The 18,410-nt window shown below is 47.9% G+C and overlaps 1 protein-coding gene across 1 annotated transcript in view; it reads right to left on the bottom strand.

Annotated features, from left to right (window-relative positions):
- The window catches only part of ADAMTS7 (ADAM metallopeptidase with thrombospondin type 1 motif 7), a 95,879-nt gene extending 79,752 nt beyond the window's left edge, over positions 1–16,127 (bottom strand). The window contains exons 1-3 of the mRNA XM_026648472.1: positions 15,786–16,127; positions 10,345–10,700; positions 3,824–4,022 (exon numbers count right to left, since the gene is read on the bottom strand). Coding sequence (XP_026504257.1) covers positions 3,824–4,022; positions 10,345–10,700; positions 15,786–15,876 — 646 coding nt within the window. The 5' untranslated portion in view covers positions 15,877–16,127. The remainder of the gene's footprint in view (positions 1–3,823; positions 4,023–10,344; positions 10,701–15,785) is intronic.
- Positions 16,128–18,410: the final 2,283 nt, after the last annotated feature.

Genomic DNA, 18,410 nt, shown 5'->3' with positions numbered 1-18,410 from the left:
TACGTGATAGATCAATAAAACTAGTGGCTGAACAATATGGGTTGTTTTCATCCATGCAGCACCAGAGGTTCTGCCAAGGGGACACAGCTCCCTAATACAATAAATTCACTGCCCCATAAACTGGGTTGATGGCTCACACCAAATCCTAAAGGTCTCCAAGGGTCCTGACCAAGCTAGAAAAGTCACCTCAGGCTTTGTGGGGCTGCACGGGAGATGGAATTCCACTGAGAATCCCCTGGGCCTGCCACCAGGAGTTCCACCCTGGGGAGAGACAGCAAGAGCGTTCATGCAAAAAAACGGGAAAAAAGATGGCATGAGCTGAAGGGAAGCTTGAATGGGCCTAATTACACATAGCAACTGGGCAGTCTCATGTGGAGATTTCTCCTGTGATGCTGCCCCCGTGTCAGGGTCAATCGCAGGCTGAATAAGAGCTTTACTAACCGCATCATAAATAGCTGGAATTGCTTTTCTGTCCAGGCTCGAAAGGTTCAGGATTACTTCACTAACAATAAACTTGTCCATGTTAACCGTCTGCATTGTGCTTTAAATAATGAGAGAAAGTTTGCCCTCTAGTCCTAAAGAATCCCAAATATCCAGATAATTTGAGAAGCCTCCAGTGCTAAGATATCATCATGGAAGTTTAATGAAAATAAATTACTTAGAATTCATTTTTGTTGCAAACTTTGCTGTAAAGCTTTGACTTATGTGGGTCTTATGATGTGGGGCAATTGGGAAAACATGGAGTTCTGGACACCAAAGGAAGTGTGTATATAATTTTAACTGCAAACACCATCCTAAATACTCACCCTGCTGTGCATGTATGTTCACTGTATGCAGCAGGAGGCAATGGCAGAAAACAATATATGTGGTGAATGTACCATTACCTTGCTGGGTGTTGTTTTATACATAAAATCAGCCCCTTTAATAATCCAAAGTGGTAGGACCAGAGTAATGGAAATCCTACAGATTTTCTACATGTTCTTTTCCAAAGTGTGATTTGGACTAAATTACTAGTCCATACTCTAGTAGAAATTTACATGCATCATCATCTGGGCAAACGAGGCCCCGGGGGATTCGCTCATTCATTCAGTATCATAAATTAAGAGCTTTTTAAGGCCAAAAGGAATATTTGCTTGTAATGATAGACTAAAGATGCTCAATTTATTTAGCTTAACAAAGAGAAGGCTAAGAGATGACTTGACCACAGTGTATAAATACCTACATGGGGAAAGACTTCTGACATAGAGACCTCTTCAATCTATCAGACAAGGGCTGGGAGCTGAAGCTAGGCCAATTCAGTCCTAAGTGCAAATTTTTAAGAGTGAGGGTAACTAACCACTGGAACAACTTTCCCTAGGGATATGGTGGATTGTCCATCATCTGAAGACTTTAAATCAGGACTAGAATGCGTTTCTGAAAGATTGTTTGCGGTGTTGTTGTAGCTGTGTCGGTCCCAGGATATGAGAGAGACAAGGTGGGGGAGGTAATATCTTCTATTGGGCCAGCTTCTGCTGGGTCAAGATACAAGCTTCCAAACTACCCAGAGTTCTAACAGACGTGCTCTAGAGCGCCCAGAGGGAATGGATTCCTGGAAGCAGGAGTCACAGGGTGAGGTTTTCTGGACTATGTTATGCAGGTCAAACTAGAGCAGTGGTCCCCAAACTTTTTACCTCATGCCCCCCCCCTTCCCCCGTCCCTGCCCCCCCCCCCCGAGCCCAGGAGTAGGGTCATGGCTCTGGGAGGGGGGGATGCAGACAGGGGTAAGGGGGCCGAGGCTAGGACAGAGCTGGGGGCAGGAGCAGAGCCTTGTCCAGGGGCTTTGGCCAGCAGCTGGGGTCCCGGGCATGGGGCCAGCAGCCACGGCCAGGAGCAGAGCCTTGAGAGCGGGGCCAGCAGCCGGGGCCAGGGCCAGGAGCGGAGCTGGGTGGCACTCACTCCCCACCCCTCCCCCGTGGATGCTGGCCCAGGCCCCAGCCGTGCCCCCCCCGACATTCCTCCATGCCCCCCTAGGGAGCACGCCCCACAGATTGGAGGCCTCTGGACTAGATGATCATAGTGGACTCTTTTGACCTTTAAATCTATGAATCATCTAGTCTCATCCTCCACATGGTACAGGCTATAGAATTTCACCCAGTGATTCCTGCATCAAGCCCACAATATGTTCAGAGTATGTTCAGAGTGTCTTAGAGTTACCCATCACATACAGATTTACTGCTCCTCTGCTATCTACTGTACCTTGCACGGGGAGCAAAATGCAGCTCCTGTCTGATGCTGCTCTGTACCATGCACCCTACTTCACCTTGGAAGGAATTCTACTATGCTCCACAGCCGCAGAGAAGCCACGGTAAGGATGTGAAGAATATTAGGTAATATTCTTAACCAACCCTTGTCCGTCTCCTTCAGTGTCGGAAGGACGCGTGATTGTGCTGATGATACTTTCTGTGGCAGCAAGTGCTGAGAAGATTTGGGCTCTTGGACCAGCTTTGGAGGGTCTCACCTGTTCTGCAGTGGATCCAATCTACAAATTTTCCAAGTGAGCTAGTAACCAATGAACTGTGCATTTAAACCTTTCTGCCTTGGCGCACAAGGTAGATAATGTACCATTTGCTTCCTGCCCTGGCAATTGAGCTGTCTGTCTAAGATACTTACACAGCCCCCCATTATCACAGTAACTGAGCATTTCACAATCTTTAATGTGTTTATCCTCAAAACACCTGTTAGGTAGGAAAATACTATTTCATAGATGGAGGGGGCCACAGGTCTTTCCAGGCATGCTCTGTTCTTGGAAAGGGATGCTGCTGATTTGAGTCTTCACGTCTCTCCTCTTTTGGATCAGTTATTCTAGATCAAATAATCCCCACCTAAATTCCAAAAGAATGTGGGAAGCCCACTGCTCTGGAAGAATTTGACTTCAGTGGAGCCACTATTTCACTCTGAAAGTCCAACCAGCGGCGAAGTCACAACAACTGATATTTGCAAGAAAACAAACAGTCACCACAAAGCAGAAAGTTCACATCGGAGTAAGAAGAAAAACACGGCAATCAGAGGCTTGTGGTTTAGGGCTGCAGTGCCTGAGCACATGCACACGAGAAACCATAGCAAATGTAGAACGACTGCCATGTGACAATAAAAATGCTGCACTCTAACATAACCCTTGTTACTCGTGGGACTCAAGTTACGAATACCACAAAATGATTGCCTGGTGCTCCACAAGCAAATTCCTTAGCAGCTGTCACTCACTCATGACCAGCAATTTGAAAAGCGGTCAGCCCTTCCGTAATACAAATGTCTGTGGAAATAACGTTTGTCTACAATTCTGGAAACTTGGCACTCTCTTCGCTATTGATACATCTGTCTATCCTAGAGTTTCATTGTGCTACCCTCATCGTAGTACCGGAGCACCTTCCACTTCAAAACTTGTCTTGCATTAGTAGACTTCACGAAGGCTCTGGCTCTGTCCCTTTTGGGGCATAAAGGCACTTGCAGTTGGGGTATGTCTTTGCTGGAAATATTCTGGGTGGCCTAAGAGCTTTCTTTTTAGCCAGCCTATTGCTAGTCGGTACACTTGACCTGCAGTACAATACATTCCAGGAATAAAACCCCAAATTAATGTTCAATTTCTGTCCCTCTTGCAGGTAGTTGTGTGTGAGGATGCTGAATGCTTTAGCACAGGAGGTAGATGCTGAGCTCTGATATCAAAGGCACTCAGCACCTAGCAGGATGGGGCCCTAACTGTTTATCTTTCATTGTCCTATTATTAAAATCAGTTATCCTCTAGCTGCTTTTGACTCACTATGAAACTGCAATAAAGTAGATAAAATACCTTGGACTCCACATGTTCCCAAGGTATCGGGCTGTTTCCTGTCTCGCTTTCTGCTGGATTCCACTATCGACTCTTCTTCCTCATATTTTGGAGCATGACGTTTATAGATCCTATGGGGATGGGCTGTACCAGCCTCATGCTTATTTGTAGCCAGAGGTTCAATGAAATAGTCTTCGTTTGCGAGCCGAAATACACCTCTCTGGGATGGGGAGAGAAAGTCGGTGTCATTTGTATGATACATTGACTCACGGTGAAGACAATTACAGTGGGATTGGTTTGCAGAATTTGTCATGCAGAAATAGATGCTTTGTGAAGACGTTGATTTTGCCTCTTTATCCATGCTGAGAACTATAAGCTCCCAGACACAGAAGAACAAACCAGCATGGACTGAACATACTAGTCCAGATTTGAGATTCAGAAAGCAAAATTCATGCATGCACTGCAAAGTTTAACTGCCTCCAATTAGAAACAAATGGAAAGGCTGTTTGATGCTGAGGTGCTCAATAACAGTAAGGATTTAGACAGAGACAGACAGAGGCTTCTGAAGACAAACAGACACAGAAAACACCAAGAGAGAACAGTAAGGTTACGTGTGCAAGTAAGTTGCAAGCTTCTTTTTCTCTCCTGTATTAAAATCACTCTTTGCTTCTGCCCTTATTTAAAAAGTTCTGTTACTGTTCTGGAACAGACCAAAGTGCTACGTCTTATCACAGTGCTACTCCAGTATTTTGAGTAGTTTTTTGTAGAACACTGCAGTATTTTTATTAGGGTGTCCCTCGAAATTCAAGGTAGTTGCTGCTGCTCATTTACACTGTCTAAGCACCCATGGTTTTTAACCACCCTTAACCAAAGTTCCAGGCTCTGGCTCATGCTCACGCACCAGAACATCTTTAGGGAAGCAGAGGAACAGGGGTCCCAGTTCACTGCAGGAACTCAAAGCCGGGAAACTCAGAGTTACTCACTGAGCCAAACGATTACATGGACAGTACAATGAGCGTGTGCTATTGGCATCTTTCCTTTGGCAGGAAATGAAATCCTAATGCTTTCATTTGTTTAATAAACTCTCCCACTGCTGATCCCGATGGGGCTCTGTGTTTGAGTCTCAAATCTGGGATATCGAACGAGATCAGGAGTAACTACTATTAGGCAATGCTCCCATTCTCCTGACTTCAACCTCTCTGAATTTGCTCTGTGTATCTGTTTCATTCCTAGGAATGGGGAGTTTTGGAGCAGGAGTTTGTAGGTTTCTTAGCAGCGGATGATCCCTGAGCTGCGGGAGGGCAGTGCTGCTAGCAATGTGACTTGACTGTATCTTCATGTTGTAACAGCACTCTGTGGGTTCTTAGCCGAGTTAATTGCTGTGGAGTGGCCCGGCTCTCTGTCTGGCTTGTCTGAAGTGGATTGTTGTGTAGGGTGCTTACATAATAACCCATTCGTTTTCAGCTTTGTTTATTATGCTTTTGATCTGACATTTTCATTACTTTTGCATGCCACAAGCAGAAAAAAACCGAGGGAAGATTAAAATGTGGCACAATAAAGCCTTGTTATTAGACTCTCCCATTTATTCCAGGAGACGTTTGTAAGTATGATCATCAGTTCACCAGGCTTCCCGTGGCCTGACTCGGAGCAATTAGCTTCTCCTTTCCCCAGAGGGCTAGTTCCACGCTGTGGAAATCTTCCAGCCACACGGCATACGCAGACACGACGCAATTCGCTTTCCTGGTGGCTTTCAGAGCTATTTCTCTGCTGACTGTTTGCTGTTGTTACGAAGATACTGAAAAAGGGAACTTCCTGACACTTATGGGTCATTGTTACAGGGTGGCTGCCCCTTAACCCTGATTACTGAAGAGGCCCATCTGGGTATGGATCAGGTGATCTCCCTATAAAGCGCAGAAGGCGAGTGCAGTGAAGGGGTACTCGCTACTGAGGCGGGAGAGCAGGGACTGCTAGGAGTGGGCTGGCTCCAGCAGCAAGTCCTGGGACTTGGCACTGAGACTCCAGCCAGGTAGGGCCTGGGAGTGGCCTGGCAAAGCAGGAAGGCAAGCCCCAGGCAGGAAGGCCTGGAAGGAGGGTGATTAGAGACCACTAGGAGTGTGGAGAGGAGATCCCTGGGATGGGGGACTGAGACTACAAGCAGGAAAGGACTGGGAGTGACCCGATGAGGGTTAAATGGATGGACTTTGGTTTGGACTTAAAGTTTCATCCCTGAGTTTATTTTATCTGATCCAGACTCCAAGAAGGGGTGTTGTGACTGGACGAAAAGGGTGTGTGGAGTTTCCTTAAGGAGCCCCTTGAGGGGGAAACTGAGGCAGGCTGCCTGAAGCATGACCCAGGCCATGCAAAGGTGCTCTGGTGTAGGCTACCAAGGAGACTTTCAGAAACACGAGATATGAATGCTGTCTCGGGGAAGATTATTACAACACATCAGTGGCATAGCCACAGCGGTGCTGAGATGGGAGCTCCAGGAGACATTGTCCCTTTCACAGCTCTATTCCTTATGGAGCTTCCAATGAGTTCCTTAATATGTTTTATTCTGTCTCCCTCCATAATGGAAGGTTGGATGTGTATCATGGCCTCTGTTTAATAACTGCCCAGAATAGCCTTCAAAAGGGACATGTTTCATCACAAGGAGATTTTCTCCTGGTAAAATATTTTAAATTAAAAATTACCAATGGATGAGATTTGATCACATCAATATTTACAATGTTATTAATGCTTTTACATATTGCATGTGATAATTCCTTATTTTATCTCAGTAATTCCTGTACAATACACAGGATGGATTCTTTTCTCACTTACACTGGTGTAGATCAGAAGTAACTCCACTGAAGTTGATGAAATTATACTGGCAGAAAATCAGCGTAAGAGAGAGCAGAATAAAGCCCTTAACAGGCAAAGGAATAAAGATTGCTTTATTTTAATTTTCTGGAAAGCAAAGATCTAAGTGTGATGGTCTTTTTTAAAAACAATCTGTTAGAGATGAAACATGGTCATAAAAACACAAAGCTAGAAAGGCAGGGGAAGGATACTACTAAACATGTAATTACTATAACTTACACAGAATAATGAATGCTAGACCAGATGTTGATCAAAAAGATAACAGAGGTATTTGGCCTTGAGGAATGCTAATTACACTTGATCTTGTCACAGGCAGAAATTTCAAGTCAGGTCACTTGTATATCACAAGTTGGATGGAAGCAACATTAAGTTTAGAATGTAAAGTATTACCATCCTATATAAAAGTAAGCCACTGTCTCCTACCCCTGTAGCTTCCAGCTTCTGCAGAACTGTATTGTCTTCCTTGTTTACATACTGTAATTCTTAGCATAATTCCAAATGTTATATGATTAATCCTTTATAATGAAGCTACTGCTCATGCTGCATTACTTTCAACAATTGTTATATATGACATTCTATATTGTTAGTATGGCATTGGGTGTTAACATCTGTCTGCTGAAAAATTCAGGTTTAGCTTTAAAAAAAATATAAAGCCATGTTGAAAAGCTCACTGATCTGGGAGCATTAAACTGTTTATTCTCTTGTGATTCTAAATAGGTTGACAATATGATAAATAGCTGCTCACCAGCTCTGCTAAATGACATATTGCGAAGTTCTTCTAGTCTAACAATTTTTTTCTGCCAATCATTACTTTAGTAAGTCTGCTTCTAAATAAATAATAATAATCCTTAGCATTTATATTGCACTTTTCTTCTTCAATATTCTTTACAAACTAGCTATTTAGTCCTCTCAAGACCCCTGTGAAAGGGACTCTGCTGGCTGAGTTATCCCTAGCAAACAATGCATTTGTTGATATTAGTCCCTTCTCCTGTTTGTGGATTATCTGCAAATAGACTTCAATTTCCACTAATCTGTTTCTTATTTGACGAATGGCTCAGGTGAACATACTTCAGCCTATGAACTATTTAGTTATTGCTTTGAGTATTTGTTTATGCCTAACTCCTGCTATGGGGCTGGCCATCTAAGCCACATGGTATTGTTTCTGTTTCCTGACTGGATAAGTCCCCCACCTATACATTGCTTTCAGGATGGCCTTGTGAACACTTCCAGTGTGCCTATATATTTGCATAGGGTATCTATGTGCAGATACATTCACATGAGCATTCATGACACTTCCCCTATCCATGAACAATCTGGCAATCAACATTTCACTCAGACAGACACTTGCAAACATGTGACTCAAAGGGCTATCGGCTCCTCCTAAAGGAATTCACCTCTTTTATCTGAATGAATGCTTGGGAATATATTTTTTCCCGGTGTTTGTCCAGCTCAAGTTGTCCCAACTTCACAGGTTTGGAAATCAGCTGAGGCCAGAGAGGCAGTCAGTGTAAGAGGCAGCATTAGAACTCCATGGTTCCCACTGGGGTGCCCAGCCACTAGACTGCATCTCCGCCCTACTCTCTTTACTCGGCAGGCTTACAGCGAAATCCAGAAACTCTTCTCATGAGTCGTAGAACTTAGGGGGAAAGTTCAAACGAAAGGGCCTGATCCTGCAATGCAATGAGAGGTGCTGAGCACTGATAGCTCCTGTTCCCTTCAGTAGGAACTAAGGGTCCTCTGTTCCTCCCAGGATGTGCTCAGCACCTTACAGTATTCTCTCCATGATGTACGCCCTGCACACGGTGATCACCCCTTTCCGGATCTCTGCAGTGATTAGCTGGCACCTTAAGCATCTCCCAAATTTTATTCTTAAATTCCAAATACATTATGCTGAATGTTAGTTACAAATATTTGATCTTAGCTGTTACTACCTTCACCTTCTCCAACAGATGAACTGATGCTCTGTGCAGAGTTCGATCTGCTGCTGCCCACTGCTTTGTAATCTGCAACAGGGCTTTCGGGGCCAGATGCAATGGAGCTACACTGACTTGCACCAGCTGAGCATCTGACCTACAACATCAATGATTTTGTCACAGAATTTCAGTGGCAAATGCCTAAATTTCAAGTTAAAAAAACAAAAACAAATCTGTGACCTGTCCAGGTTATTGATTCTAAAAAAGCATCGCATTCCAGAAGACTAATGCAATGCACAGATGCATATTGCTTTTGTTTAAATACATTAAGATTAAAACATGCTGCAGGGCAACAGACACACACACACACCCTGCTGGGGAACCACATCTAGAGCCCTCCTTATCTCCAAAACCTCAGGCCTCTATCACTTGAGCTAAAAAGGATTTCCCCAATATGTAGCAGTAGTCGGTCCCTTTATTCTGACTGTGGCCTAGGCACTAGAAGACAAATATCTCATACATTCCACTGCCTGCTGTAAGACAATCAGAATATTTCTTGCCCCCAGATATCTGCATGGAAACAGCGATGTCTGGATTTAATGATATTGATCAAGATAGAGGATAATATTTTCAAAAGTGCCTCAGTGATGTAAGACTCAATCCTATTTTCAAAAATGACCTGGGCACTCAATGAGACTTCCACATGAACTCCTAAATTCCTTGGTCATTTTTGAAAATAGGATTTAGAGTCCTAAGTCACTTAGGCATTTTTGAAAATGTTACCCTTTGACTTGTTTAATCCTCAGCAAGGCAGGCAGTTGTGACCCCTAGTCCAGGGATCGGCAACCTTTGGCACGCGACCCATCAGGGAAAGCCCCTGGCGGGCCAGGCTGGTATGTTTACCTGCCACATCTGCAGGTTCGGCCAATTGAAGCTCCCATTGGCCGTGGTTCGCTGCTCCAGGCCAATGGGGGCTGCGGGAAGCGGCGTGGGCCGAGGAATGTGCTGGCCGCCCTTCCCGCAGCCCCCATTGGCCTGGGACGGTGAACCACGGCCAATGGGAGCTGCAATCGGCCGAACCTGCAGACGCTGCAGGTAAACAAACCATCCCGGCCTGCCAGCGGCTTTCCCTGATGGGCCGCGTGCCAAAGGTTGCCGATCCCTGCTCTAGTCTAATGACTCATGGAAACAGACTGGATTTATCGTACCTTTTATCTTTCCTTCACTGGAAAGGTCATTAAGTTTCAGACCCAAATTTAGCTGCTTCCTACGCAAACCTGGTGTTTTCACTGATTTAAATTAGTTATAGCGGAGTGTGACTTTGGCACTGATGTCCAGACAACATGATGAGTTTCATCAACCGTGAATCGTTTCACCATACATCTCTTTAAGCTTTCTGCACTGACTGTTTTTAATGGAGTCCTTTGTGATCCCACATTTGGACGATAGCAGACGAAGGAGGTATGAGATATGACGGTCTTCAGTGGTTTGCACCTGAAATCTACTTTCTACAGGAGTATTGAAAGAAGACAAGAAAGCATAGTCCCAAATAGGTAAGCCGACAGGACGTGAACCTGCACCACTAGAGTCAATTGGAGCTTTGATGTCAACTTCAGCATCAAATTTGAAGGGTAAAGCCCTTACCCTATTGAAGTCAATGGGAGTTTTGCCTTTCTCTTCAATGGAGTCAGGATTTTACCCACCGTTTCTAATATTTTGATATCCCTGTGATTAAAGTGTCATTTTTTTGGATTCAACTGGAACACTTACCAGCCCATCACACGTGCTCAGAGCTGCTAAACCACCTTTCAGCGCCCAGTTCTGGACCTCTCCAATCATGTGACAAAAGTTGTGATTGTAAGACTGGATCTTGGCATTGGTGATCCCTCCATATCGTCTCTCACTAACAAACCCAGGAGCAAGGAGATTGTTATTAACGCTTAAATTGAATTTTAGATGCTGTCCTTTGTAATGCAGCTCATAAAAGGAGAGCAAATTGTTCCTTGAGGAAAGGGCCCTTTTGTGAATTGCGCGATGAGCCAGATCATAGGACAGAAAAGATCCGCTCTCATCAACTCGGACTGGATGAACAACGTCATAGCCAGAATATTGCTGGAGAACCGTCTCTGTGAAGAAAACATTTGCAATGATCAGATATAAAGACGATGATGATCTTTCATCCCAAAGGATCCCACTGCACATTATGTTTATTGGTTCTACAAATTCCCAGTAGGGAGGGATCATTCTTCCCACCTCTGAACTGGAGACACATATGGGATGATAAGCGTCAGCTGTTTAAAAGAGCAAAGGAATACACCACAGTAATTCAGAACAGGAAGTGAAGATTATCTGAGAGGGAGAATTTAGGCAAGCTAAATTACATGAGCAGATAAAATTATTCAAATTGGAATGATGTCAGGACACCTGAGTTAACCCCCTTATTCTTACCAAAAGTGCCAGGGGAAACAGTCCCAAATAAATATGAAAGTTTCATTAGACAAGTAGTGGTGAAGAGCAGACAAAAAAAGTGTTTTCTGGGTGAGTACTTATTTAACTTGAATAAATTTTTAAATTCTCATAATGGAACTTCATAAGCAAATGTAAATATTTAATCCTCAATAGATAGAGTTTAATTTGATTGTTTTAATTACAGTTGTTTCAAAACTGCCACCCCAAAAAATTAATAAAAATGTTCATAAACAAATTCTAGGGTCTTTTCCCCCAGAGAACATAAAATTTTCAATTAAAGGTTTTGACAATAATTCAGAAAATGACACCCAGTTTTAATCAATTGGAGATAGACATTGAGCATGAAATTCATTGATATACATTCTTTGTCTTCCAATAGAGCATTAGTGAAACACGTGATGTCAGAGAGAGTTTAGGAAACCAGCTCTATTGACACTACTTATGATGAGGAGAGTGAGGAAGAAAAAAGAGTTCAAAATACAAGATCTGAAATTTGCAAATGGCTACTTTTTTTTTTATAATGGACGGTACCAAACCTCCAAATCTGAACAGCCAGAAGAATGGCCATATTGGGTCAGACCAATGGTCCACCTACTCCACCTTCTGTCATCCAGTCCCTGCTGCAGGCTGTCAGAGGTTTAGGGACAACCAAAGCATGGGGGTGTGTCTCTGACCATCTTGGCGAATAGCCATTGATGGACCTGTTCTCCATGAACTCCTCTAATTCTTTTTTGAACCCAGTTATACTTTTGGCCTTCACAAAATCCTTTGGGTAGGAGTTCCACAGGTTAACGGCGCATTCTGTGAAGAATTACTTCCTTCTATTTGTTTAAATCCTGCTGCCTATTAATTTCATTAGGTGACCCCTGGTTCTTGTGTTATGTGAAGGGGTAAATAACACTTCCTTATTCACTTTCTCCGCACCAGTCATGATTTATAGACCTCTGTCATATCCCCCTTAATCATCTCTTTTCTAAGCTGAACAGTCCCAGTCTTCTTAAACTCTCCTTGTATGGAAGGTGTCCCATAGCCCTAATCATTTTGTTGCCCTTTGCCACTGAAGTTAGGCTTACCAGCCTGTAATGGCCAGGATCAGCCACAGATTTTCAGGTGTCTGCCAAAGTTTGCAGTTTGAACCCATCTCTGCTTTTTATCTAATGTGGTAGTACACATTATAACACCATCTCACTTGATGTAATACTTCCAACTCTCAGCATTTTTTTCATTAGCAACTTTTATTCTCAAATGCAATGGGTCATCATGCTCTCTTGCCCTTCCCTGAGACTTTGCAAGATGTCACACAAGTTCTATATTTGGTCTCTAGCGAGGGTCATCTTGGCTCAATGCCTGCAAGCTGCATGGAAACTATTTAAAAATACCATAATAGAGGCTCAAATTAAATGTATACCCCAATAAACAAATAAATAAATAGATAGATAAACAACAGTAAGCAGACCAGAAAAATGCCACCCTGGCTAAACAACAGAATAAAAGAGGTGGTTACAGACAAAAACACATCATTTAAAAATTGGAAGTTTAATCCTACTGAGGAAAATAGAAAGGAGCATAAATTCTGGCAAGTCAATGCACAGTCAACCTGTGGAACTCATAGCCAGAGGATGTTGTGAAGACCAAAATTATAACAGGGTTCAAAAAAGAATTAGATAAGTTCATGTGGTCCATCAATGACTATTAGCTAAGATGGTCAAGGACACAGCCTCTGGATGTCCCTAAGCTTCTGACTGCCCATAGCTCAGACTGGACAACAAGGTATGGATCACTTGATGATTGCCCTGTTCTGTTCATTCCCTCTGAAGCATCTGGCACTGGCCACTGTCAGAAGACAGGATACTGAGCTAGGTGAACCATTGGTCTGACCCAGAATGGTCATTCTTATGTTCTCCATCATTTGGAGAACCACCTGACAGAGAAAACATGAATAATACAGCCCAGTACTCCAGGAAAGTGTACTCTGATTCCCCCAGAGTTGAATTCCAAAGAAGCCACAAATCGTCACCTAACCACAGAATTTTTAAAATTCCCGAGGGACCGGAGTGATTCCCGGCCCCGGGACCAGCCCTGGTTGTGCTGCCGGCTCAGCCCAGCAGACAGTCACCTCCCAGCAGGGCCGGTGAGTGCGGCCGGGAGGCAGGGCGTGGGGGAGGTGGGTCTCTTGGGGGCCTGGGAGGGTGCTGGGTTGTGAGGGGGCGGGGAATATGTGTGTGTTGGGGCACTAGGGAGTGGGAGTTCTGTGTGGGGGGGGTGCTGGGCAGTCATGGTGGGGCTGTGGGCAGGGGGGCGCTGGGCAGGGGTGGGGTGCAGAGCACTGCATTTGTGTGTGGGGATCTGGGGGGGGCACTGGGCATAGTGGGTCCAGGGGGGCTCTGGCCATAGGGAGTCAGGGGTGTGTGTGTGTTGGGCTGGGGGGCTGTGTGGCACAGCATGGGCCCACCCCTGAGGGGAAGGGGTATGCAGGCAGCACAGGGCCAAGTGGGCAACTGCCGGTTTGTAAATAGTGCCCTCACACTGGGCGGAGCGGGGCCGCCCCTGCCATGCCATGCCCCGCCCCATTGCCCCTCGCTGGCCCCTCGCTCTGGGGACTGACCTCCCCACGTCATACTCCATTGCCTCCATGGGGTCCCACAAAAGGTTAATCTGGCCCTGGAGCTGGGCTCTGCTGGGTCCAGTGGCCCCTAGTGGCAGCTAGCAGCAGCCCATTTCTGTGGGGGAAAGGAAATTCTGCAGGCAAATTAATTTCTGCAAAATTCTGCATTGCGCAGTGGTGTAGAATTCCCCCAGGAGTATCTATTCTGTTCTGCCTGAGGGGACAGAGCCTGCCCCCTCCTACCTTCTCAGAAACACCCCAAAGCCCTGCCCCTCCACGCCGAGCATGCCGCAATAGTGAGCAAGAGGGACCGAGTGTCACTCTTTCTCACACGCACGACTGCCCATGCCCCCGGCCCCGGTGGTGATTTATGTTTCTACCAGCTGCTCCGGGCACCCAAACCGATCTGCCTGCGCTGACAGGGAGGGGCATGTGACCGCTCTTGCAGCTTCCCCTTGCTTCCCCATCAGAAGTCATTTTTCTGCAGGGAAGCAAAGAAATCTGCAGGGGACATGTATTTTGCGCATGCACAGTGACGTAGAATTCCCCCAGGAGTACCCATTATAAAAGGGACAGGACACACAATTCAGCACACCGGCCTCAAAGACATATGGATCCTTTGGTCTGTCAATACTGCAAGCACCAAACAGTCCTTATAAATATATATTACAGATAAAAAAAATGCCTGTCACACCAAAAGGGACAAAGTAAAAAGTGTGCTGAGATTGCCCAGGAAAATCACGGTGCAGCGGATGTGATTTCTGAGACAAAGTCTACTTAGGTAAACAGTTGCCCCCTAGTGATAAATGTGGTGACTAAAGGCTTGTACAGTAGTTCCACTTGTATGACCCAGTCAAGGCACCTGCACCAGGGGAAGGTACCAAAGCACGCTGTATACCAGTGGATCTCCCCAAACCTCTTGACTTCTTTGGCATCTGCACTAGTTTCTCCTCTGTCTCTACTCATCTCTAATCTGAGTGATGGAGGGTCCTGGCTCTGGATGGCTGTTGGGGACTCTCTAGGAGTTGGTCTGGGCCAAGTAATACTTAGTCCTGTCTTGAGTGCAGGGGATGGGACTAGAAGACCTCTCGAGGTCCCTTCCAGTCCTACCATTCTATGGTTCTAAGGAGGAAAGTTCCCAGCCTTCACGATTCTTCCCATCTCCTGGTACCTGTTTACTGCTGGGGGTCCATTACAGGACTTCTAATGCTGGAGAAAGGGGGGCGTTTAGACAAATGCCCCTTCCTCTCCGGGTCAGCGGGCACCACCGCTTCCCGGGGCCCTTCCATCTGCCCCGCAGCTAGGTCTTTGCCAACAGTGCTTCTATATCGTGATGCCAACTTTTCCCAACCTAGCGCTAAAAATTTCCCAAACCTGGTGAAAAATCCCCAGATCAAGTTTTTTTACAGTGCTTCTATATCCTGGGAAATTACCCAAAACCCGGGAATTTGTGAGTCAAATGTTTCAACTTGGGAAATTGGGAATTTTCATTCAAAACTAGGGTGACCAGATGTCCCGATTTTACAGGGACAGTCCCGATATTTGGGGCTTTTTCTTATATAGTTGCCAATTACCCCCCACCCCCGTTCCGATTTTTCACACTTGCTATCTGGTCACCCTATTCAAAACGTTTGACTCCAAAATTCCCAGCTTTGGGGAAATTTCCCAGGATACAGAAGCACTGTTTGCCGAGCGCACGGTTCAGTCGCTCGTAAACGGATCCCCGGGGCTCTGTTCCTGGTTTCACTGCCTCCTCTCCCGCCGCACCCGGGCGGTCCGAGGCCGCTGACCCCAGACACGCCGGCTGGCGGAGCGTTCCTTGTTGCAATGACCGGCCCGGCCAGAAATAGCTCTCCCGGGACTCGCGGGCAGGAGCAGAGCGCCCGGGGCTCCCAGCCCGGGTTCTGCCTGGGGGGACCCCGCGTGCAGCTGTCAAACCCCAGCGGCCCCCGCTGCAAACCTCCCCGCGCCCGGCGCGCCCCGGGGCAGCCGCTTGCAGCCGCCGGAGAACAGGGCTGCAGCCAGCCCGGGGAGCCAGCTCGCCCCCCGCCGCCTGCCTCCCTCTCCCCGCCCGGGTGCAAAACCTGCAGCGGCTTCTCCCGGCTGCAAACAAAAGAGCCGCCCGCGGGGTACAGACCTTTCTCCGCGGCTCCGCCCGGCTGCTCCGCGCAGCCCGCCAGGGCCAGGGCTCCGGCGAGGAGCAGGAGGCGCCGGAGCGGGGCTGGCATGCTGGGCACGGCCCGGGGGGGTCACTTCTCCTGGGGGCGGCGGCGGGCTGGGTGAAGGGGCATGTCCCCGCCTCGCCTCGGCGCCCCAGGGCCAGCCCGCTCGGGGGGCCGCCTTCACGCCTCCGTGCCCCGGCTGGGGCCAGTCCTCGCCCCGGGGCCCCGGGCTGGCACTTGCCGGCTCTGCGTGTGCCCCGGGCTGTCAGCGTGGGCGCCCCGCGCGGTGCCCGTCCGCCTCCGGCGGAGAGGGAACAACCCCCCCGGGGTCCCCCCCCAAGCTCCCCGCGCCCCCAACTCCCCGCGCCCCCAACGCCCCGCGGCTCCGGGGGGAATGAGTGTGTCCCGGCCGCTGCTCCCCGCGCACACGGGGCAGGACAAGCGCCGGGAGTGACTCAGACCTTCCCCGCCGAGTCCCCGGGCCCCCCCGCCGCCGCGGTTCCTTCCCCGGCCCGGCCTCTCGGGCTGGAGCGAGGGAGCCTCCTGGTGGCTTTGCGAAGCACCCGCCGGCGCTCCCCGGGTCTCCCTCGCGGAGTCCTTTGCCGGGGCCCGGGGCCTTTCCTTCGGCAGCTGGGCGCTACTACCCGGGGGTCCCGAGAGGCCCCGTCAGGGCCGCCCAGAGGATTCACGGGGCCTGGAGCAAAGCAATTTCGGAGACCCCCTTCCGTAAAAAAAAGTTGCAATATTATAGAATACTATATTCTCTCGGGGGCGCCTGGGGCAAATTGCCCCACTTGCCCCCCCCTCTGGGCAGCCCTGGGCCCCGTCCCCCCCGGGGTGGGGGGGGGGGGGGGGTGGACTGAGATTTCAGTGTGGTGCCTCCATGGTCCCATTCCAGGGAGGACAGATGGACGTCCCTCCTGCTGCAGGAGTGAACAGGAACGTGCGGCCCCCGAGATGTAAGTGTAACCCCCCGGCAGTCACTGGTTTATAGACCGGTAGGGTGGCCAGGCCAGCCTCAGCTCCCTGGATCTTACATCCTCACGGGAAATCATTTAAAAAAAAACGAGTAAAGACTGAGATGCAAAGTGAAGACTTTGTCAGGACTGTCCCTTTAATCCCTGCGGTACACAGCAGACCTTGCTTGAGAGGGGACAGGTGGTTATACACATTGGCCCAGCTTCTGAGCTGCCCCTGGGCTATGCTTTGCCCAGGGCAGGAGGGGGGAGGGCATCTTTGAGGGGCTGTCCAGAGTCTGGGAGTCGCTGCAGACTAGATGCCCCATTGTCAGTTCGAGAAGCCCAAAGTCTGCTCCAACTTGTGCCCATCTGCCCACTACAGTGTGTTGGTCTTATTCTAACATTCTCCAAGAAGTCTGGCACTTCTGGCGCAAGGTCGCCAGAAATGAGATCTTAGAACTCAAGACAGGATTAATTTAAATAATGCTAACCAGCTTCTCTTCCTCCACCAGTGTGGGGGGAAGGGGGAGCACGGTCTGTCAGATGGTCTGAAAGTATTGGATCTTATTTCTGAGAGTGGGATGAAACCGTCATCCTGTCCCAAGGCTGGGATCCACATCAATATCAGACTGGCACCCAGGAGGTGTGAGTTAAACTCCCTGCTGTGCAGCACATTCTCTAGGTGAGTGACCCAGGGCAAGTTACCCTTACTGTTTGTTTTGTCAATCTAGGGGGTAAACTCTTCGGGGCAGAGACTACATCTTACTATGCATATGTACAGCGCCTTGCACAACAGGGCCCTGGTCTCAGTGGTGGCCTGCTGTATGCTCTCCTGTATTATTATTACTATGCTGAAAGGTACTGGTGACTGCTTAGATCGCAAACATCTTTGAGACTGGGTGTGGACGCACCCTTCAGTTAACGTAACTGGATAAATTAATCACAAGGCCTCCCTCCCCCAAGACAAGAAGGGGTTGTGAGTGCACACAGGAGTTTTTGGAATGAGCGGGCAGAGGGCTTTTGCTATGTATTGTTTTGGGTAAGGTGTGTGTGTGTGTGTGTGTGTGTGTGTGTGTGTGTGTGTGTGTGTGTGTGTGTGTGTGTGTGTGTGTGTGTGTGTGAAGGGAGAACACACACAAACACAGAGCAGATCGGGAGACAGACCGATGGGCAGAAGGAGCAGCTGTAAGCATGGTGTCTGACTGTGGAAGAAACCTGGGGAGAAGTTTTGGGATCGGGGTGAAGCCTGAAAAGAATGCTCTTGGGGCTGTCAGCAAAAGAAGCTGTTTCCTGCTATTTGATCCCTTCTGCGACTTTGTACAATCTTAGTAAATAAATAAAGCCGCATCTGAGAAATACCTGACAGCCACTGATTTCTGCCTCCAGGCCCCCCAACTCTGACTAGCCACGCGGGTCAAAAATGGGCCATGTTATTATGGATGATAAACCCCAGGAAGCCATTCCAGCAGGGGCAGTCCCAATATTTGGGGCTTTGTTTTATTCCTGGCCAATGGGAGCTGCAGAGTCAGCGCTCAGGGCAGGGGCAGCATGCGGAGCCCCCTAACCCTCCCCAGGACCCGCAGGGATGTGCCGGCCGCTTCCAGGAGGGCACGGAGCCAGGACAGGCAGGGAGCCTGCCTT

This window comes from Terrapene carolina, unplaced genomic scaffold (assembly GCF_002925995.2).
Source record: "Terrapene carolina triunguis isolate 2854851 unplaced genomic scaffold, T_m_triunguis-2.0 Scaffold67, whole genome shotgun sequence".
In the NCBI taxonomy this organism is placed as follows: Eukaryota; Metazoa; Chordata; order Testudines; family Emydidae; genus Terrapene; species Terrapene triunguis.
This window is presented reverse-complemented; position numbering and strand designations above follow the sequence as displayed.